The sequence below is a fragment of the Ciconia boyciana genome, chromosome 6 (genome assembly GCF_034638445.1).
Source record: "Ciconia boyciana chromosome 6, ASM3463844v1, whole genome shotgun sequence".
Classification (NCBI taxonomy): Eukaryota; Metazoa; Chordata; class Aves; order Ciconiiformes; family Ciconiidae; genus Ciconia; species Ciconia boyciana.
The window spans coordinates 42,734,867-42,758,285 of record NC_132939.1 but is presented as its reverse complement, the minus strand read 5'-3'; the positions used below and the strand labels follow the sequence as shown (position 1 = coordinate 42,758,285).

General features: G+C 43.9%; 1 protein-coding gene across 1 annotated transcript in view; it reads left to right on the top strand.

Annotated features, from left to right (window-relative positions):
* The window catches only part of EGLN3 (egl-9 family hypoxia inducible factor 3), a 35,430-nt gene extending 12,264 nt beyond the window's left edge, over positions 1-23,166 (top strand). Inside the window, exons 2-5 of the mRNA XM_072864869.1 lie at positions 9,806-9,925; positions 11,816-11,952; positions 12,650-12,723; positions 14,231-23,166. Of these exons, the coding sequence (XP_072720970.1) occupies positions 9,806-9,925; positions 11,816-11,952; positions 12,650-12,723; positions 14,231-14,268 (369 nt within the window). The 3' untranslated portion in view covers positions 14,269-23,166. The remainder of the gene's footprint in view (positions 1-9,805; positions 9,926-11,815; positions 11,953-12,649; positions 12,724-14,230) is intronic.
* The last annotated feature ends 253 nt before the right edge of the window (positions 23,167-23,419 follow it).

Genomic DNA, 23,419 nt, shown 5'->3' with positions numbered 1-23,419 from the left:
TCATCCCCTTTAATTGCACCCACACTAGAGAGATTATACAGTTGTAATGTACACGTGCAGTCAGAGCAATACAACTTTATGTGCAGGCAAAGCCTTAGAGGTAAAGACTACATGTGTTGTTTAAGCATGGTAGAAAATGTTTCTGATGGTAATTTATTATAGGTAATTTTAATGAGTTTTAGCCATAAATATTCATGTACACAAAATCCTATGCAGGAATAAATGCATTGTTAGCTAGGCAAGGTCTGCTGAAAAGGTGGTGGGGAGCAAAAGATGGGTGGGGGGTGAGTGAGGTAGCTTCCTTCCAAAGTTAACATGGGCAATAACTGGTCTCATCAATTAACCTTAATTTGGTGCTACTGCTGTGATAACAAACACCTGAGAACTGTTCCTCTCTGCTTATGTAGTACAATAAAGTCTCAGAAGTCCAGACATCTCTGACAGTTTTGGGAGGACCCTTGAGGCATATTTGGGGTACCCACCAAGTGTGATGGTGCTAGTCTAAACCCTGCCTCCCTCTCTGGCAGCAGAGAGAGACTTTCACTGAGCCAAAAAAAATGAAGAAAAACATCTCCCCGCGTGGTGCTGCCTCTGCCGCGGTGGAAGCATGCGAAGCCACGAGAGGTGTCCCGGGCGGTGGCAGTGGCCCCAAGGAGGGACCGTGCTGTGCAGCCAGGGCCTCCCCGTCCCCTTGGCACATCTGCTTCGAGGTGGTGGCTTGTCACCTCCTCTGCCTGCGGGTGCCCGGGGTGCCCCCCGTGAGCCTCCGAAGCGAAACGCTCACAGGAAGCGTTAGGTGAGCTGCCTACCACCTGTGAGCTGATCACTCTTGTGGGCAGCCTTGCTCACTTGCCTGGGCCCACAGGCTAAAAATAAATGAATAATAGTAAAAAAAAAAAAAAATGTTGGCCAGGTCGGGCAACTCTGACACCAGCAAAACACAGCTTGCCTGTGTCGTGACTGTCTTTCCTGACCTTTATTAGTGCACCAACAAGAGCATCAAAATACATAGAGTTCTTTAAATGTTGCAAGGAAAAAAAAGTGGTGTAATCATCTGGGTGATTAGTAGCAGAACTGAAAAGGTCTTAAGTGCTGACACAGAATGAAAGGCTAGAATATTTAAGGAACTATAAAATTATCTTTCTACCACAGAGATGAGGATATTCCACAGAGGATGTCTGTGCTGGTTGCCATGCCTTTATTCCCCGCTGAGAACCTGAACATCCAGGGATGGTCCTTACAGATTTCCTTAATGAGCCTGCACTTACTTATGAATTTGCTTTTCTGCGGGGGTGATGCTTGTCACCATGTCCCCCGGGACTCATTACAGCGGACGCTTTCTCTATCTGCATTGATTGCTTGCGATGCTTTCTCGTTAGTGCAGCTCGTCCAGGTTTGGTTCTTGGGGGAGAGGAGGAGACTGAAATAGTTTTCTGGGTGATGAAAGAGGGCTTCAAGAACAGGCAAAAATAATCCTAAAATTTAATTAAACACAATATTTTTTTTTTAGAGTGCGGGAAACAAGTGTGTGTGCAGCAGGAGGGGGAAGGAGACCAGTAGGCACCAGAACAGAGAAGCGCCTTGAGTGTGTGTGTGCTGCAAGCCTGGGCTTCCCCTCTTCCCTCCTCAGCGTCTCTGTGAAGCGTACTCTGGAGTAAAGTTTGCGTTTGATCGCCGATCGCCTCACGCTCCGCACGTAGCTCTGTCGTTAAGCCATCAGCTCGCTGGCCTGAAGCCAGGGCTCGGCGGCGCAGCCTTTCTAAACTGAAACAGCCCTTATTGATACATCGATGCACTGCGCATGTTTACAGCTGCTAATTGGAGACTTAATCTGAATATCCTTGACTGCACTAATTCACTGGCAATAGCCTTTTAAATTTCAGGTCCTGCCGTGATGGTATGCCTGCTCTTCACAGCACGGGAGAGATGCTAATCTCTTCTGAAGCTGTGTTGTCTCTGTGTGCGTGCAAGGCATGACGACCCAGTGACTGTGCAGCCTAAAATGTAGGTTTAGGTCAGAGGAGGATGTAAAAGAAAAATCTTACCTGATCTTGCCATTGCAGAATACAGGAGAGGAGCACTGGGGAACTGGAGAAAAGCATTAACTGACATACACACAGAAATGTGTAGATTAATTAAACATACAAGAAAGGAGGTTAATCCTTTTAATTATTAGAAGAGACAAAGATGCTTACTGCAAGGACAGTTGTGATCCTGTGGCAATTTTAGATTTTTTTCTTTAAACAGTATTCTGCTTTTTCCTGGCCATGCCAAGAGGCTGAACAGAGAATTTGGGTGGTGGTCTGAAGGCAAGAGGTGTTATTTTACTTCACTTTTAAACAAATGCAATGTAGAGAGCATACAAAGGAAGATTAATACCTGGGACAGTCTTGCCCAGGAAACCACAAGTCAGATTTCACTCCTCAGAAGCCTGGAGAACTCCCTTGGTCAGGTCCTTTTGCAGTTTCACTTTAGGATCCCAGGGAACATCCAGCAATGAGGACAGCTCAACAAAACTCACCACTGTCTCCAAGGCTCGGTTCACAAATGCTCCCTATTGTCTTGGTAGTGGTGGATGGCCACCACCAACACGAGGCATGGCTGTTCCATATCTTTCCACTTCACAGCAGCATTGCCCTGGCAGCCAGCTTGAACTTGAAGGGCATCCAGATTTATCTCTAAGTGGGTATTCTGCTGAGAAAAGAAATAAAAAATAGTCACGAGCTGAAGCTGTCCTTCACATTAATAGGACATGAAGAACTAAATTTTGTTGCCAGTCATTAGAAAAGCTTCCTAAGCCCCATCACAGATTTATTTAATAGGGAGCTCATTTTTAAAGCAGTGTCAATCTGTGATCTAGCTTCCTTACAGACAGGTTCCAGAAGATTTGAAAGCTTATTAAGGGCTCCTTGAGCTACCAGTAGATAACATGCCAGTCATCACCAGCTGTGTGGCATGGAGATAATCCATGAACAGAGCTTTCAGGGGTAATTCTTTGTTTCTACGCTTAGTTCCAGAAGAAATTTAGTAAGGCAGAACAGTTTTCCATCTTATGGTAATTAGAATAATATCAGGTAATAATAGCCTTTTGGTTGGTAAGCAAAGATAAACCAGTATCTTTGCTCTCATCTGCAGGAAAAAGATGCAATACTCTCTCCCACAATTCCCACTTTCAGGCTGTTCCTCAAAAAAATCTCCAAAATGTGCCTCAATGCACCTAGAAACAATAACCAAGCTAAAATGGTGCATATGAAAGCCCAAAATAGAATAAAAAGGGAGAGGTGAACTTTCCCGTTCTTGGAAGATGATCTCTTGAATCTGATGATCAAGGTTGCATGCATGCAGGGAGAAGCAAGCACCAGACCACCTGGCTAAAATGCTATCTATGGAAACAGGATTTTGGTACAGTTGTAAGTACTTGCCTGATGGGAAGGTACTATTAAAAAAAAAAAAGAGGTGGTGATGGGCATTGTGAAAACAGCATTGTGCTCCTGAGATGAGAAATTTTGAGAATGGATGCATTTTCGCTTGTGTGGCTCTGTCTCTGGCCATAGAAATGTCTTCTCATTTCCTCTTAATTTTCAGGGTTGCTGATATAATACCAGAGCAAGGAGCAAAAGTAGCTGTGATCATGTCAATCTGTCCAAGATATAGTGCTCCAGAGATGCATTGCCTACCAGTACAGGGTCATATCAACCTTTCATATCTTGGTTGCCATGCCTTGTTTGGCCCTTCAGTAGACACTTGCCACCTGCATCCAAGGTACCTTTGTCATGCAGCACTACTGCAAGCTAATGAAGGAAGTCTTCAGCAAACTGTGCTTGTAGCTGAGTTTGTGGAGTTTGATCTGCTTTGTGTTTCATGAAAGATGGTAACTGCCCCAGGATTTTTATTATTTCTGTTGGCGTTTTTGCTTTTTAGATGTCTTCCATATGGCTTTGGTTTAGGCTTCCGTATGAAGATGAAAGTTGAAGTGAAAAGGTGCAGGTGTCTTGCCCTGCAAATTCTAGCCCTTTCCCCAGTGTTTCTTAATTTCTAAAAATAGGCTGCTTCCTCACACGACCCTTCCCCTCTGTTGCCTCCATCCCTGAGCAAGAAGCTGATCAAAGAGAGGAGGCTAGGTTTAGCTCCGTAAATCCAACAGCTGTTTGACTAAAGACTGATAATCAAGTTATGGGTGAGATGAGCTACTTGTTTCTCATGCAATACTGCCACTGAAGCCCATTTTATGTTTTGCATGACTGAAGCAAGCAGGGTTTCACCCCCTCCTTGGAATTGGTGATTCCTTTTCCAACAGGCACGAAGCTAATATCTCTTGATTTTTTTTGTGTGTGTGTTTTAACATAGTTTTCTTCCCTCTGTTCCCTCCCATCTCTATGGAGTATTAAATTAGCCCAATTTTCCTAGTTCATGCTTCAGTATGGCAGTTGAGTGTTGAATGTAGAGCAGGCTGTGTGCCTTTCCCTTTCTGGCTGTACAGACTGTGCGCGTCTACAAACTAAAATCAGGTTGAGTACAATATCCACTAAGACCTAAGTCAATCAAGTGAATCCTGGTAGTCCTCATTTCCTAAAGTCTGGTCAAGTGCTTTTTGTTTGCGCTCAAGTTCAGGACTGAGAACCACATATTGGACTGAAATTTGGGATACTTGGAAGTGTGCAGCCAAATAAAAATGTACCTGAAAGCTGTAGTGGCTATAGCACCATTAATTCTTATTAATACCTTGGTTTTCTAGACAGCCATCATAGTGATATTGTAGATCAGTATTGCTTTGTGTCTATATAGTACCTTTCATCTAAGAGACTTTACAAGTAATTTCTGAATTTAACTATTTGATGTACAAGCTGTACGCAGAGCTGATCTACACTAGGGGTCAACAGTAGCAGCTGTTCAACAATATAGAGGACAAATCTGGTACAGAAAATGGAAAAGCATATTGTGGAGCCTTTAGCTTAATCTGCAAGGGTGATTGGTGTTGGCAGGATAGAATTACGCAGGTCAGAATTCTCTCTTCTGGTTGCAAAGGTCAGACTAGTTCTGAGAGGAAAATACGGGATCAGTATAGGGTTACAATACCACCTATCCAGTCTGCACTAGGAGTACGCTGGGGCCCTGGCTTAGTGCTAGCAGGCACGGAGAGCATCTCCTTCTGACCTGCTGTCATCACTGCTTCCTATTAAGCAGTGTTCGTTTCCACTTACGAGCATCTTCTAGCTGAGGTATCCTCTGAAGCGTTTTGTTCCAACTATCAGTCCACTTCAGCATTGCTTATTTTATGAAATGTAGCAGAATGATGCCTCACAGCATGGTCCTGGCTATCAGCTAAGGGAATTTGTTTTTCCCCTTGCTAGAAGTACTGGGAGGTAGGGAAAAATCCTCTCTATGGAACCATTGTTTTTTATCTGCCTCCAAACTTTGCTGGTGTCTCGCAGTTTGACTTGCAGATTTCTCTGGCTGACTTGAGTGTAATACTTAAACTGAATGATAAATAACTTATTTTTGCAAGCTTCTGTGCAACATGAGGTTTACTGATGATTCCTGGCTCCTTACTAAAGCTGGTAATTACTGCTTGTTTAACTCGTGGCTGATTTGCACTCTTCTGGGAAGCTGAACATCTCTGAAAATGACAGTGCAGAAACTGCAGTCTTGACGATTTGCTTTTCATTTTTCAAGTTTTGTAAGCTTTAATTTATGACTGTCGACTAGACCACTAGAGCATTGGTCTTCAAACTATGGCATGTGTGTGACTGCAAAGGCATGCATCTGTATATCGGTTTTTAACTGTTCAGCTGTTGTTTAACACAAACTTGTCTATTTTAACTTAAAATAAGGGGGGGGGGGTGTTGCTGAAATTTGCTCTGAGTGCTTGCACTGGGAAGTTAAGCCAACTAGCAGCCATTGTAATGGATTGTATTGCAAAAAAAAAAAAGTTGTGTACGTTCCTGCTCATTACTGCCTGCTATAGTTAGTTTAGGTTTGGAGTTGGTTAATGAAGGGAGATGCTTCCAAAAATGGAGTGTGGTCTTCTGGACACGATAGCTGAAAAAGTATAGGAAACATTTTTTTACTGACGTTCCACTTACTCACCTGGTAAATTGTTTTGATTATTACGATCCAGCCTCCGTCTTTTGTAGCTAGCCTGTGCACTAAACTGGCAAATACCAGTGTTCACCAATTACCTAAATTAAGTCTGGGTCATGCATCTCATCTCCTGTTTCTTGTTTGCTTTGAATGAATCCAAAAGTACTGCTAACAGCTGGAATCCCTGCTGAGGCCAGCTTGATCTGCTCTGGAGCTGCTCCAGCCAGTGCTCCGATAAAGCTGGATATCATTTCAACAGGCTCTAGGAGGACCAGAATGATTTCCCTTCATTGTTTAAGGTTTCATTCAAATATTCACCATGCCAGGAAAAAGGATATTTCACTTCTGCTTTTCTCCCTTCGCTGCTGCTACTAGAAAACTTTTTTCCCCTCTTTTCTTAAAGTTAAGTTAGAGTGTGGCCAGTGCTTTTGGATTCTGTGGGAATTGTTCTACTTCTCCATCCCCAGGGACATTGTGTGTTGCAGTTGCAAAAGGTGCATGCTGTAAATAAATAAATAATGCATCAATGTTTCGGAGTCAAAGCACATGTTCTGCTAAGAGAACATATTACGTGGGGGAGGCCGGGGAAAACTCTGGCCTTCTGCCCAGATTTCTGTAGTAAGTAAAGCACCTAAATCCCTTTAAGGATCTGGCCTGCAGTCTATTATTCTTCAGCAGCATTTTGATCGTGGCATTAAAAAATAGTGGTAATACCGGATTGATTTTTAGGCAGTTTGGTAATCTTGGAGTAATGTCTGTTCTCCAAAGACAGACTTCCTTAAGGACTCCATAATTTTCTGTTGTACATCGACTTAAAAACGAGGTATTATCAGTCAACAAAGTTTTATTCCCACCGTGCATCATCCCTCTGGTACGATTAGCAGAGCTCTGCTGAGCCAGGCTCGTGCTGGCGGTGTAGGCACGCATCCTCTCGGCGGCAGCTGTGCTCGCTGTAGAGATGAGCCCCTGCTCCCTGGCTCTCCTGGCACAGCCCCCTCCCTGCCCATCTGCTGGCATCGCTGCCCTCCTCTGCGCTCTCAGCTCCCGGGGTCATGTTCCCCAGCATACGAGGATAAGATTTATCAAAGGGTTACTATTTTAATTGTTTGACCTAATCCAGCTTGCTGTGCATGGGATGGGTGAAGGGTGCACCTGCGTGAGCTGCTGTGCTAGCAGCTGGGATGGGGGGATGCATGATGGGGGTTATCCTCCCCGGTGAGGGTACAGCTCCCTTGGACCATTTCTACATTGCAGTTACGGCTGGCTTGTGGTTTCCACCAGCCGTGTGCCCCTAAGCCAGGCTTGTTTCCAGTGCTAGGCTGTAGACTGGCCCTTACTGCTGTTATCAGGCTGACAGTGAAATGTAAGTTCAGCTGCAGAGGTGTTTGTAACAGCAGAATGACAACAGAGCAGACAGGACCTACGCAAGGCATCTAGCCAACTGCCAGGCATGACGGAAGAGGGCTTATTACTGGGAATTAAAGGTACTCACTCTTCAGCATAATCTCCTGCCCCGGTGGGCCACCAGCCCCAAAGCAGCTGTGGCCTGAGGTGTTAGGGTGAGGAGTGGGCTCTGCTGACTTACTGCTGCCTGCAGGTACCATTTGCTGGTGCTTGTGGGGAGGAAGGAAAGTCAATTCATACATGACTTGAGATGCAGAGCAGTATTTTCACAGCTGTATGTGTACACCCGTCCTAACTGGCTGACTCCTGTGAATAGACTTTCGTTCTTGGTAGCAGAGGGTCCAAGGGATCCGCTGTGCTGGCGGGCAGTAACTTCTGTGCCAGTGTTTGTTGGCACCGTAAAATTAGCCTTGTGATTAAAGCAGCATGTGCTATACTCTAGCTGGTCATGTGTCCCATGAGGACAGCATGGTATTAGCATGTGCTGGGAAGCAGAAAACAAGGCCTCTGGGGTTCCTAGATAAAAATTTCAGTTGTTCTTGGTAAAGCCTATACTGTCAATCTTCAATGCTATCAACTGTGCTCGGCAGATTATTAGGGGCAGGTCATGCAAATGGTGACGTCCTCATTCTGTGGGACAGGCATGTACAATACTCTTGTATCCAGAGTTTGGATGGATGGAAAACTAGATGGGTAAAAAACTGGTTGGATGGTTGGGCTTAGAGGGTGGTGGTTAATGAGTCATATTATACCTAGAGGCTGGTAATAAATGGAGCACCATGGGGGTCTATCACGGGATCTGACCTGTTAACCACCTTTGTCAGGAACTCGAAGCAGATGGCAGAGTGCACTCTCAAGTGTGGAGATGACACCAAACTGAGGGGGACCAGTTGATGCACTCCAGGGCAGGGCTGCCACCTAAAGGGACCTAGATGGGCTGGAGAAACAGGCCAATGGCAACTTTTATGAAATTAAACATGGGCAAATGCGAAGTCCTGCCCCTGGGAAGGGAGAGCCCCTTGGAGCAGTACAGGCTGGGGGCTGCCAGGCTGGGGAGCAGCTCTGTTCCACAGGGGAGCCTGGGGACCCTAATGGTCTTGGTGGGCAGTGAGCTGAATACGAGCCTGCAGTGTGCTCCCTGCACAACAGCATCCAGGGCAATAGTCACAGGAGCACAGCCAGTAGACTGAGGAGAGTGATTATCCCCCTCTCCTCAGCCCTGGCGAGACCACACCTGGATATTGTGTCCAGTTTTCCAACCGACCTTAGCCCATCATCTCCCATCACCCTTGCTGCTAATACTGGCAAGCAATGAAAGGAGATGTCAGAGGAGTGGGAACAAGACTTCTATTGCCACAGCTTTAGTGGAGTAAACTCCGTGGAAGGTGACTGGCATCACTACCAGGTAGTCCCCAAAGTGACTCTGAGACAAAGATCTGGTACCCTACCAGCAGTCTCACCTGCTCTTCCCTGCGTCCTGCTTAGGCTGCTAATGGTGTCAACTCAAGTTTAATATGTTTTTCCTGTAAAAACCCTTTTAAGACCTGTTGACTCTCGTGTGGTTTGGAGTAATTCATGTTAGGCTTATCTCATCATTCAAGGTGAAATTTAAACAAACCGTGAATTAAGTGATTGTATCAGCAAGTCTGGAGATGATCAAAGAGAGAAGTATGCTCCTGAAAGCTGTTTAGTTAGTTCTGTGGTTCAGTCCATGAAAGCAAATATGCACTGCCCTGTGCAAACACAGCACAAAGGAGTTGCAGATTTTTGCAGACTTTGCTCTATGGACTTTTACCCACACCTCCTGGGGACCCTCACTTTGTGTTGGACCATAGGGATGTATATGACAGGGACTGGAAGATACGAATAGAGGAGCATGGTGGTAGTAAGGCATGACATCCTGGGATCGCTTTCTACTTTCATTATGACTGGCAAATCTGTTTTGCAATGACTGCTCATCTTTAGAAACCCAAGCAAACTTTAGCTGAAACTGCCTCAAAGTCACGTAGCTTGTAGAGAACAATAAGCTTGTACCATACAGACCAGTGTTTTAGTTTAATTCAGTTTTTTCTCCTACTTTAGTGTATATATTGTGAAATATGAAGGGTATTTATTTCCAGTTTGGAATTTCACACTGGCTGACTCATCCAGTGAAAGAAGCTTGTGCAAAGATACCTTTTGGTGGTGTCTGCTGTAGGTTTTGGATTGATCATCTTGAAAAATACTGAGCCAAACTGGTGATGGGAGGATGCCTAGCAAAGAAAAACTGAAGGTGGGCGTCTTGTAGAGTTTATTTTTTTACAATCTTTCTTTCATTCAGGCTATGGTCGCTTGCTATCCTGGAAATGGAACTGGGTATGTTCGTCATGTGGACAATCCGAATGGCGATGGGCGCTGCATCACCTGTATTTATTACCTGAATAAGAACTGGGACTCCAAGGTGAGTAAGCCACAGGGTTGAGGCAGAACGTGAAGGAAAAACTACTTCAGAAACAGAGCTTTGGAGTTGTCATTTGCTTCTGTGAACTCTGTTGAACTTTTGAACAGCTGGTCCATTCTTCATCTCTACATTTATTTTTTCAGTGTTTATGGCAACCCGTTGGAATAAGAATCTGAACTGTTTCCTTATCGTTCTCTCTCTCATCCCACACACATACTGTTTTGTTGCTATAGAATAAAGCTGCTAAGCACTGGGCCGCTGGCTCTTATGCTTTGTTTAGAGGAAAGAGCAATGAAGCACTAGAAAGAAAAACATAATCCAGTAAGGAATAAGTGGATTCTGGGAGCAGAATAAAATGACAGCCCAAATTTGGGACTTTAGCATTCTTGCTACTGTTCCTTCAGGAGATCTGTAGGCAGTTGCCTTCGTGGTTTTCTTCCTTATGAAGTGATGGGGCTTAGTAAGAGGAATGAGCACATGGCTTGGTTTGTCCTCTCCATCTTTGACTCCACCAGTGGGTCTCTTGACAGGATGGTGCTCTTCTTTCTGCCTGTATTCCTATAAGGTGATAAAAGCAGCCTTGAATTTACCATACCTTTAAGTTAGAAACAAAATAAGAGTTTGTAAAATTGCAGGATGTCTCTTTACACTTCTGTTGTCATAATGCGGCACAAACCATTCATGTGGATTATCTGTTGAAAATTGCCAAATGTTTTTTGTCTCTAACCTGTCTTGGCCACTTTAGGTGGATGCTTTTTAGGCACAGGTAAATACTATGAACCCCCAAAAGCGAGTTCAGATTTAGAGGCAATGCCACTAAAAAATGCACTGTTTGAGAAAAACACATTCCTTTACAGAGAGTGTGACAGTGAAATATCTCAATGTAATAAAATGAAGGAGGAGCTGTGGGAGGAAATGCAAATAATCCAATTTATTTTGTGCACTACACTTTAATAGTGAGGAAGCACCCAAGTGGATACTAATAAAGCTAACTGAAATCCAGGACACTGGTGGAGAGTATTACGTGGCTGTGACGGTAACTTTAAGCAAATGTATGCTGGAGGAGATGCAGTATAACCACGCTGGCCTTGAAAGCAACCATGTTGCTTTAAACCTGACCTAGTAGTTTCTTACTGAGGTTTGCATGCCACGTGGAGAGTTGACAGCATCTTCCCTGCGCTCTGTGGTGCAGCATAAAAGACTCCAAAGAGCCCTCTAACAGCAGCAGGGAGGAGGCAGAGTTCATCTGTGTCTTGTGAAGTTTCTGCAGTACGTGCAGATCAGCAGACTTTTTCCCTGAAACTGGTGGCACTTGGAAAGAGAGAAATGATAGAGTGGTAGAGAAACCAGGCTATGTCATAAGCAGGGAAAAGACTGGCTGGGAGATATAATACAATTATGAGAAGCTTATTACAAATACAACAATAGAGCAGACTTCACTCTTCCCAGGGTGTAAAGGTTAACTCCTATATGATCAGATGCAGGCTCTGAAATATCATAAGCAGTATCTAGCAATTGCTGGGAGGAGAGTCTGGTCTCGGACTGGTCAGGTGGAGCACCCCTACCTGCCTTGTGGTATTCACTGCTTCTAGAGATGCGAGTGGGAGCTCAGAAGTTTCCCATGCTTGTTACAGGGCCAGTGTTGTCTTTATCCGGCTTCATTTACTTTAGCCAGATGTTTATGCTGAAACATTACAAACTGTTTAGGAAAATAAAGGTGGCCAAGAGATTCAGTGTACGGTTTTCCAGTGTTGTCATGTAGCTGTCTTGGTTATCATTAGGTGTTTATTCCCCAGTTGTTGGGTGCTGAGGAGGGAGAAATAAGTCATTGTTCGCATGAATGCATGAGTGTTTATATGTGTAAAAAAGCAACCTTTCCTTTTCTTTCAGCTGCATGGTGGAATTCTTCGGATATTCCCAGAAGGAAAGTCCTATGTAGCAGATGTTGAGCCGATTTTTGACCGATTACTTTTTTTTTGGTCAGATCGAAGGAACCCACATGAAGTCCAGCCTTCTTATGCAACCAGGTAAGTAGCATATTTGGTATTGATATTTGGCCAGGAAAAAGCAAAGCATCTCTTCCATCAATATTTGTATCTAAAATTATGGCCATCGTGTTTGCTTAAGTATACATGTGCATAAAAAGTGGATAGCTAGATTTTGAGTGGATTTTCTGTTTTTGAGCCACTGGGAGCTCTCTCTTCAAATGAGGAAGAACAAGCTTGAATGATAAGATTCCTTGTGTCATGGGGAAAAAAGCCCTTTTACCATTGACAGGAGAAATCTTCCAACCCAGGCATAGCTATTTAGCTGGGAGATGCTGGGTTATACATTTGCCCTCGTAACACTATAGGGATTCTTGGGGCTACCATCTGTCAACAGGCTACGAAAAGCTGATGTGACTCAGGGCAACCCCCAAGCTGCCTACAGGCATCCCAGAACAGAAAAACATGCAAAGGGCTGTGAGCTACTTTTGCCCTCTGTTACCAGGGGCTGTGCACTCTTTTGTGCCTCCAAGAAGAAATTCTCACCTATATTTCTCTTACTTGATAAAATACACATTTAAAATGCTGTCTATATTTGTCTATAAAGATGTGCCATTTGCATCCTATTTTTTATCTATTAATCCAGTTTTGTTTTTTGCTTTCTCCATGAGCATAAAACTCCAGGGCTCTATTTTAATAGCAAAAGTTGAAACAAACATACAATTTCTTTCTTTTATAGATATGCCATGACTGTGTGGTATTTTGATGCTGAAGAAAGAGCAGAAGCCAAAAAGAAGTTCAGGAACTTAACCGGTATGATTCTTTTATAAGTGTTCACCAGAATGAATTTAATGCATTTTGATATTTCCAAAGTCAGAGACAGACTGGGAATAACTCTGTAGCTAGATGGGTATGACATTCATTTTTAGAAAGCTTTTTCATCTCTAATCACTAGTCAGATATTTTATGTGTAGTGGAGAACTTGTGACAGAATAAGATTCAGGCCTGGCCTCAGTATCCCTGATGAGCGTGATCAGGAACACGGGAGAAGTGGTTTCTGATTTCTCTCCCAAATGGCTGCTGAGATTTTTGTCCCACCTGAGATGGCTGCTCTAGTCACTGGGAGTCCCTAAGCTCTTCTTTGCTATTTGGGAAGTATATTTTGTCTCCTCCAAACTTTGTTTAGCACAAAGTCATGAGACTTACACAGTTTCATAATCCTGTTCTCTAAATGTTCTGGCTGAATAGGACCTGTCTTCTATTATGTTATTATATTATATGTTGTTATACTGTATATAATATACTATATATACACACTATATGTAACATATAATACTATATATAGTATTATATATATTATAATATATATTATTACTATTAACTATCTCTATATATTAATGAAGGGCAGTTGGGGCCTGCAGTAATACAAAAGGGATTTGTCTTTAATTTACAAGTAATTTCTGAGTGGGGAAATTCATAATGACCTTGGAATGTATAGATTATGAGTTTGAAAGAAACTAAGTTTAGAAATATATATGAGTGCACCTTTTGGCAGGCAGTTGCTAGAGTAACTATGATCATGGTGCAGTTCAAGAGCTACATACATTCCACTGGGTCTCACAGATAGCTTAAAGTCAGCCCAGAGACACTTCTGCAGAAGCCTGGGAAGAGGTGACCCCAGCTTTACTAACGGCAGCCACGCTGCCTGCTACTGTAGTAATGGCATATGAGTAATGGACTGAGTTCTCCAGATGTGCTCCAATACCCTACCTGGGGTCATGCTCAAACGTTTGCTGTTTGGAGCAATTTAAGATCTGGTCTTCAGGGACTGCCTCAGGCAGTTCCTCAAAATACAGTGTCAAGAGCATTCATGTTTTTAAAAACATGTGCTGTGCAGCAGGGGACCAGCAAAGTTGTAATTAGTCAAATGCTTTTCAGAACAGACTGTTGTAATCTATGTAGCTGGTCTGCAAAGCAAATACTGGCTTCACCCTTAAAGTGGATCATGAGCAAGGGGCCAAGAGTAGGGGAAAAGTATCACAGATCTGGAGTCTGAAAGTTTATTGGGCTACTTAAAAACTGCCATGAGACTTCTTCAGTTTCAACAGGGCAAATGTACAAAACCTTCATATGGCTTGTTAACATGCTGTGCATTCATACAGTGTTTCAGTCCATGTAGTGAATTCATATCATGAGTCTGAAATGGAAGGTGCTGTCCATTGAAAACAAACCAACTTTATTCCGTTTCTGAGTTTTCAGATGAATGCTGTCAGAACCCTCTGGCTTAACTGCCTCTCCTTTTTTAATCTTTTCCATGTAGATGCAAGGAAGAGAGAAGCACCTCTTAATGAAGACTAATCAACTGTTCCTGAACTCTGAGGAAATAAGATCCCAAAGATGACTTCCACTTCCAGCGAACAAGGGCAAATTCTTGTTATGCACAAGAACGCACTGGTTGTCTAGCATGTGCGTCTTATATTGATGGTACTTAAGTCAGCCTCCTGTCACGCCTGCATCTGGCAGAAGGAACACTTGTTTTCTGTTTGCCTTTTGCTGGAAAAAGTAACCAGGGTTTAAAAAAAAAAGAGTATCACTAAGCCTAGTGGTAGTGGCTAAGCCAACTGGCTTTTGATCACTCTTGTAACCAAGATAACGATCATTGGAACTAGTGGTAAAAACCTGACTCTTATTTGCACTTTATGGAGGAAAAAACAATAAAATCTAGCTCAGTGGGAAGGAGCTTTACAAGTTTAAAATCTGTGGCAGACTGCTAATGGGCAAGGAGAGATACTGGAAATGTGAAATTAAACTGGATTTTTGTAGTGTGTCATCTTTATGGTCTGTCCCACATGGGCCTGTTGATGTACTGTTCATCACTTTGCTGCGCAGAACATTGGCTCAGCTCTTCGACAGCACGACTTTCCAAACAGATTTTTGTCTACACAGTCATCGCATTTCCTGGATTTTATTTTCTTTTCAAGACTCAAAGTTCTAGCTGTGCAGTTGTGCTACCCTTTCTGTCCCAGGACTGAGGGGGAAGTAGTTATGCATCTGTCCACAACTTTGTAAAACCATTTCCTTTCTGTTCTGAGCGGGATGGATTGTATGGTTTCTATTTTCATGGTTTGGTAAAGCAGCTGTTTTCTCCCAAAAGTTTGGTAAACTTGGAAGGCTGATGGCACACAATGCATTGGCACTAAAGGCCAATGAGATGTAGAGCTAAGTGTTATTTTCGTGACTTCTCCATCTACTGTGTTTTGTATGATGCAGATATGAATCTGAAAGGAAAAGATATGTCTGGCAGTCTGACAAATGTATGATAAATAATGGGTAACTTGGACTTAATTTCTATGCCGCTTATCCTTAGTTAACACACTTGTTTAACTTTGCATGCATACGTAATTTGAATGAAACAGTGATTCCATTTCAATTGATCTGTTATGCCAGGTAACTACTGCTGTGCTCAAGCTGTGAGATCAGAGTTATTCAAATGGCAAAGCACATATATTTTTCCTCCATTATTTTTTTAAACTTATTAGACTCAATGAGTAACTTGTGAGCTATCTCCAATCTGCCTAAGTTTCTACAACCAGCACTTACTATGCAGTTCAGAACAGCTCTTAATGAAGCTGAGAGCTGGCAGTGGATGTATTTATCACTCACACTAATTGTTCTCAACCTAATACACTCACTTGCATTCATTTTCGTCTCATGTTGTCAGTGTGTATGTCAGACCCTACTAAATGTTCTGAACAGATGCCCTCTTCAGTGTCCCGTACTTTCCCGTGCCACCTGCCCGCAGTGGTGAAGGTGGTCTGGCTGGACCCCCAGCCCCTGCACCAGCTCACCAGGCTGTGCCGGGCTCTTGTGCTAGCAATGGGTCTGCGGGCCAGCTCTGTCGCACTGGAGCTGGGGAATGAAGAGGTAGCATGCAATAGCAACTATTAAATGTCAGTGACAGAGGGGTAGCAGCTGCATAGAACAGAAAAGAAATAACTTTTATGACAAGAAAATGGTAATAGAAATGGAGTATTTTTTTAAGCAGTTCTGTCTCTAAAAAAAAAAAAAAAGCTGGACATCCTTCAGCCCGTCCTTTGAATTTTGAGTATAAATAGAGTAGTGCTAAGAAAACCTTCATTCTCTCTGGCTTCTTCCAGAGATCCAGCTATGGTCTTATGGGCTGGACTTTGTTCAGCCTGACCACTGTGCACCTTAAGAGAGGAATATGAGGGAACATGTGTGACAAATATTCTTATAACTTAAGACTAGAAAAAGACAAATGTCCTTTAACATTAGGAAAAACATTATTCCACTACAGTTGCTTCTAAGCAGCACAACATAGACTTGAAGGAGACTTAAGGATAACTTGAAATTCTCATTCTGCAGTGTTCATATGGGAGGAGAAGGAGAGAGAGAGGTAACCCTTTGAATGATGGGAGGTGTTGAAAAAGGGGGGAGCATGGGATTATTATTTAAAAAGGAGGGAGGGAACCCAACCTGTTGTATTGCTATGCAAAGTTGATAACAGCATTTGAAACTCCTACGTGATTGTAAAGGGGGCAAAGACAGCTAAAACAGAGCAAAGCAAGTCTTGCTTTGCCTTTAGAAATGGTGACCTTAAAAAAAAAAAATGCACTAGAAAGAGATGTTAGTACACATCTCACTGGACCCTAGAACAGTGGAAAAATGATGGGGGGGGCGGGGGGGGAGGCTTTGTATAAAGGTCAAAAAAGAAAGGTACTTCAGTTACCACTATTGCTACCACCTGGCTTCAGCAGTGGTCAGCAACATGTGTGTGGTGGATGGAGCATGGAGCAGTACAGATGCATTTAATGTAAATAATGTACATATTTTCATTTTTAGCCAATATCTTCCTGATCTAGATAGAGAGAGCAATTATTCTGTGGCAGAGAACATTGTCTTTTTCTTTATTATCACATATAATTAAGTACAAAAAAGTTGAGGGCACAGGATTTGAAACCAATTCCTCAGTCCTCTGGTCCAGACCTGTATCCTGTTTCCAGATCAGTGAGGTGATTTCCTTGAAGATGCTGTAGTTTAATTGGAGGGGTGGGTGGGGTGTTGGTCATGTAGGAATCCACAGACCTTGTGTTTTCTACACAGATTTCTCTTGCCTGTCTCTGGAATTGTTGCAAGCTGCTCTGCAAGAATGAAATTGTCTGAAGAACTGTGGGGGGAGCAGGCTGCTGCAGTAGGGAGGGCATTTCAAGGAGACTCTTTCCTTTCCTTGTGTTTTGTCTTCATGGCAAACTGTTTGAAACATCTATGGCTAAACAGCACTTGCCATCCAGTTGTGAAAAAGCGTGTTTTCTTGAAGGCATCTAATTTTTAGTCCTCCAAAAGTTTTGGTTGTTTTTTTTTTTTTTTTTTCAACCTTTAGGTAATGTGCCTTCATCATTCATATCTGAAGATGTTACATGCTACACATATGTGTCATGCAAGTTTTTTGTGGCTCTCTAAGAAATATGGTTGCCTTTCCAAATGCAGGTGCATTGGAAAAATATGCAGAGCCACCAAGCCACGATTTCCAACAGGTGGTTTTTATTGCACAGGGAGGAAAAAGGCCAGGAGACAGTACTGAAAATCAAGAGACTTTTTATTCTTAAACCTGTAACCACTGGCCTTTTGAACAAAGTAGCCTCTAATAAATCTTTTTTCTCTAGATTACTTCTGGTTCTATGAGGAATGGCCTCTGCAAGGTAGTGTCCACCCTTTTTTCCTTCTCTCTTTAAACAGTTTTAGTCCTTTCCTATTGCGTTTTTTAAAATGTTGGAATATATTATATATATATATTTGTTGTTGTTGCAAAATAGCTGGCTCTAACACCACTTGCATCTAGAAGAAAATGTATCTATTTGCAGGCAAATAACTAGTTCTACTTTGACTGTGATGTATTCCCAGCAGATATCTGAGTGAGTTATGACTGCATCTTTTGTCAGGTTGTATGCGGGTCAACAATGCTGGCAGTTTGCATCGGGTTGGTGTAGAAACCCCTAGCAGTATTTTACCATACATCACACTTTGTGTTCCTGTTACTATTAAAAAAAAAAAAAAGTGGCAGGACTGAATAAACACTGGGTCATGTTAAACATTGTCCTGTGCAAATCTTTTCAGCCTTGTGTCTTACCATGGCCAGGGTTGTGGCAGGTGGGTGCTGTGCCACACAGCTGGGTGAAGGGGGTGGCGCTGCGCAGAGGTGACACTGAAATCCGCGGCCGCCCCTGTCCTCCACTGTTGGGGAGAGCTCTGTTTGTTGCCATCAGCTTGGCATGTTTCCTTGGTCACTTCCTGCTATTTTGAAGTTATTTACCTTGCTAGTGACCCTCTTCTTGAAATGCCTGTTTGTTTTCACGCTCCTGTTGAACCAGATAACATTCTCATGATTCAATTGTCGTCTGATAAGTTTTACTTTTAACAGCGTTCACATCCTCCCCCTGCTACTTTTCCAGCCCGAGCCCCAGTGTTTTCTCTTGCAGCTGTGGGGGAGGCTTCTCCCCAGTCCCACTAACATTGCAGTTGAATGAAAGCCAGGACATTTTCACTCATCTGTTAAAGTGTTGTGAACTTTTTTGATTCTTTTGCAATATTGTGAATAGTGGGAATTTCCCCCTGCTATGTAAAAGATGCTTTAATTGTGGACGGCTTGGATTTGACTTTCTTTGGTTAAAGAGGAGAGAGAATTCTAGATAATTTTCCACTTCTTTAAGCATTTCTTTTACACCGAGGAGTGCTTAGAGCATGTCCCTCTGCTAAGGAAAGCAGAGGGGTTTCTCTTCTGAGCATGTTCCTCACTGAGTAAGGGTTTGTTCCTCACAGCTCAAGAAGAAGCTGGCCATTGGCCATCCAACTGCCAAGGACTTGTCTTTTCTCTGAACTCTGACTAAACTTTCTCTAAGCAAATATGCTTGCAGTAATTGTTATCTTACAGCTATTTAGGGGTCTTTTTCCTCCCCCACCTACCCAAAGGGATATGGCTAAATATACATGCACTGACAATTCCCATGACTCTTGAGAATGCATCTGATATCAGAGGTTGCACTGAAAATTACAAAGTAGCATGACAGTGGAAGAGAGGTTAGTAAAAAATGATTCCCCTTTCCCACATAATTTCGTCTCTGTGGAGTACTTCCACTTAAGAGAGTTGGTAAAACTCCCATCCTCTTTCACGAAGCACAGATAGAATTCTTTTTTTTTTTTATCTCCTGTGGAAAGAGGGGATAATTTCATCTGCATGTGTGCTTATTTTAAACAATGCTGGAGATGCTAAATAAACTACACTAAGCCAACCACAGTCAACAGCAATGCTCATGTGCTGGCAAACCCAGTCAGTGCCAGCGTGCAGGTCTGCTTCTTTGCTGGATACCCACAGTGGTAAAGCTTCCTGCTAGAGGTGAGAGAGGAGACAGTTTGTGGTCCCTGATCTTAGCCAACACCCTGGAGACTGACTTAGCAGGAGGGGAGTCAAGAGTGTGGCTGCCTAGTCCTGAGGCTTTGCAAAAGTGTTAATCTGGCTGGCTCTTAGATGTCTCCTGTATGGGTGTCTGGTGAGAAGCATGGCAAGAAAGACCCTGTAGTCCAAGCTAATAGCCCTCTGAAGATCACTTGTGATTACATGCAGCTGTTCTTAGTTCCTTTCATTTTGACATTGTCTCAGCTCGTACCTGCTGAGTGTCTTGTGCACCTCAGAGTAGCAAAATCAGAACAGAGGTTTAAACTAGTGCACTTAGGAGGAAAGAGATCTCCAAACAGTACAGCCAGTGCATTTAACCAGAAGGGTTTCTGTGCCTGAATGTGTCCCTTTTTTCACCAACTGTGTCAGTCTGATGAATAAAAAATACTATCTCCCCTTACAAGCCTTGCCTCTCTGCTACAGCTGTTAGTATTTAGTAACTTCCAGAACTGTGGACTTAGAGCATTTTCCTGGTCCCTGATGCCCCATGATCTATGAAGCATTGCTGCTGCATGATCTTTCAAACACCATAATGCTGTATGCAGCACAGACAATTTCTCAACTGAGAAATCATAATCCAATTTAGCAAAGAAGCAGCAGAAGGGACGGCACTACTCGGAAGAGGTCCCCTTTGCCCTGTAGAGCTGGTGGTGGTGCCGTGGCAAGCTGGTTTTTGTTATGCTTATCTATTAAAAAGTCATATGGTAGCAACAGGTGAGAGCAGACCTGGGCTAGCACAAGAATTGACCACAGGGCAGTGGTGTGGGCTCCAGAGTGTGATGGAAAAGTTTGCCCAGCACCCTGGGAACAGTGGCCGCTGGCATTGGGCTGCTCTCTGCCAGTGTGGGCCGTGACCAGGCACCTCATCCTGCCAATGTGGAAGAGCCCAGGAATCAGCTGGGGAGTCTGATGCAGAAAGCTGAGAGTGGGTAACCAAGCATTTATGGATTTAGGTTTATGCATTTATGGATTTACAACATGGAGCCATGACCACCCTCTGCAGGCTTTGCCTTTGCTCCTGGCAGAGGGGATTGAATTCACAGCTCCTGTCAGGATGCTGGGCAGAGGGAGCAGAGCCATCCTCCACTCAGGCTTCTCTTTCAGACCAGAGCGTTATGCAGGTAGGTATGAGAGCTATGTGAGGGATGAGCCAGCAGCACAGCAGTAAAATCCCTGCCCTGGGAAGTAATACATCTCAGTTTTGGAGCAGCACCTGTCCAAGAACTGCAGATTGAGCTGGAATTGTGCAAAAAGGGGGCATTTTGCCCCATCTTCAGCGTTAGTAAGTGGCCTAGCTGAGGTGTTTGCGTGCTTAGGTTGCTGGCTGATGTAGCGTTCAGAAGTGCCTGTCTCTTAGGTGTGGGTGTTAGGGAGGGAACTGCTCTGGGAACTGAGAGTGTGACCTGTGGGTGCTGCAGCACCCAATACCGTAATGTCTGCATCTTGTGAGCACTTAAAGATTCAAATCCCTCCAGTGCATGGAAGCAGTGAAAAAAGAAGTTTAAAAAAAATAAAAAATTTAGGATGGTGGTGCATACGGGAACCGGCAGGGGCCGTTTCCCCTTCCGTGGCAGCCCTTGCAGCTGGAGCCGGGAGGAGCAGGATCTCTTTCCCCCTTGGCACAGGGCAGTCATTCGCCCATCTCCCACCTCCCAGGGGAGTGCCCAAGCACCTCACTTAGCTGTGAGCACAGGCATATCCCGGGCCCAGCTACATGGGCTGGTGATAACATTGCCAGTGCTGGTGAGCTTTACAGAAGACCGGGTGAGACAAAGACTCCTAGGGGTATCCATTGGTGTAGCCAGACTTGCCACCCCTCACAGGGTGAACCGCACAACCACCCAGTCCCCGCTGGCCACCCCTGTCTGTAACTCCCACCTTCCTACGGCAAATGGCTGGTTTTGTCTCAAGTTTTTTTTTTCCACTTCGGTGGAATGAGGCTGTCCCCACCGCCGTGGCTGCTGCCCTGCCTGGGTCAGCTGTAGCAACAAACTCTGCTTTCATGGCAGAGAAAAGCTGCTTTTGAAGCCAAGCCCCAGTTATCCCTGAGGAGAGCACCCAGCGCCGAGCACACATGCCACCATGGGAGCCTCTCTTCAGGCTGGGTCGTCCCTTCCCTGGCAGAGGATGCCGAGCTATTAAAGTTTATGAAGGATGATGCATTACTGTCACCATGCCCTCTCATGCGCTCTGATACTGGTAGAAGAAACCAGCTACATCTCCGCAGTGCTGTAGTAGAGATTTGGCAGCCGCTGCCTGTGGGAAGCGGGAAGGTAAACGCATCGGAGCCTCCACCGGTCTCGGCAGGCACGTGTGTATGTGTGTGTGAGAGAGAGAATGAGTTTGTTTCCCTGTGCAGCTAGAGGGAAGCTTGATTTCCAGGGGGAATTAATTTGAGAAAACTGAAAGTTGCTCCTCTGCTACCAACTAATGTTAGTAGTATAAACCAGTTCTTTTTCCTAAAAGGATTGCAAAATGAAACCACGTAGTGCGTCTTTTGAAAGCAGAATAATTTAGACGGCAGTAATTTTACCATCAAGCCTTTGTTTCGGCTCGGCTAACCTCCCAGGCTCTTTCACTGGCTACTGTTACTGGAGAAAAGATACGTTGCATTTTCCAGTGTACAGATGGGACTCGTTCCCTTTGCCAGGACTGACATAGGAAGGGATCTATAGTTAAAATATTTACTGTTCTTGAAAGGTGTGTCTTTGAAGTTGTCTCTTTTTTTTTTCTTAAGTAAACTGAAGGAGAGGCAGTTAGAAAAACATAGAAGTGGAGCACCTGCTCCACTGATATAACTAAAACTTACTAGTGCTCTTCTCATGAGGGAACAGGCTGAGGCTGGTCTGCAGCACTGTAGTAAACCACAGCAGTCCCCAGCTCTCCTGCCCAGTCCTCTGCCAGTTGTTTTGCAACATGTCATTACTGCATGTCAGTCAGGAGCACGCAAAGTGGGAAATAAAATCAGTGCTATCACACTGTTGCTGTCTCTGGATTTGTTTAACTCGGCTGCATCTCATCTCTCATCAAATGCCTCTGTGGGGCAAAGCTCAGCCCTGGGCTGTTTTACAGAGGCTGCCTGTGATGGACCTGATCGCTCTGAAAAATACGTCTCCAAAGGCCCAAAGACTTGGGAGTCTTTGTCTCCATATTCCCAAAGAGCTTAATGCTCTTACCTGGACTCAAGGCCTTTGCCAGCTACCTGCCACCATCCACCCCTCGCCACCAGCTGCTAAGCTGTTGGGGACGAGCCCCCATACGCCATCCTGACGAGGCCAATGCCCTGGGATGAGCTTCAGCAGCCTCAGGCAGTGTCCTGCATGACTGCAAGCACACGTCCCAGCTGCTCTGAGAGCTCAGGGTCTGGAGGGACCTTCTGAGCCTATGGCCAAGGTGTTGGCCAGACCTAATGGCAGAGATAAGAAAGGACCATTAGTGTGGAAACCTGAAAACAAACATAAAAACTTTTGAAATCCAGGAAAACTGCATAACATTTCCATATTTAATCTGAAAGGAAAAAGAAAGAGAAAAAAGAGACTGACACTTCACATTTGGTCAAAAACTCAGGCTTGATCAACCTGCCAATCATGCTATTTCTAACCACGTGCAAAGCACCCAAGAGGGCTTGGTATTTCCCTGTAGTGGTACTGTAAAGTCTCCTGATCACCTGTGGGAAACGCCTGCCTTCCTCTTCAGTGACTGCTGATACCCCAATAAAGTGAGGAAAATGCTGCTATTTTTTTTTTCCCCAAAGACAGAGAAAATAATTCACATTTTATGTTGGAAATATCTTCCTGTTTCAATATATGTTGTATTCATATGAAATAAAAGAGAAACTAATCAAGGCTTGGTTTTCTTCTTGAACTTGAATCAAAAACACTTCCAGAAAAGTAAGAAAAGAAGATTTAATGGCATTTTTCTAGTAGGGAGAGAAACTGGATCCTTAAAGCAAGGAGAGAATTAGAGTTCCTATGTTGCATTTAAGCACTCCGTCTTGGTGGCTAGTCCATACAGAGAGCAGAAAGTTATTATACAAAA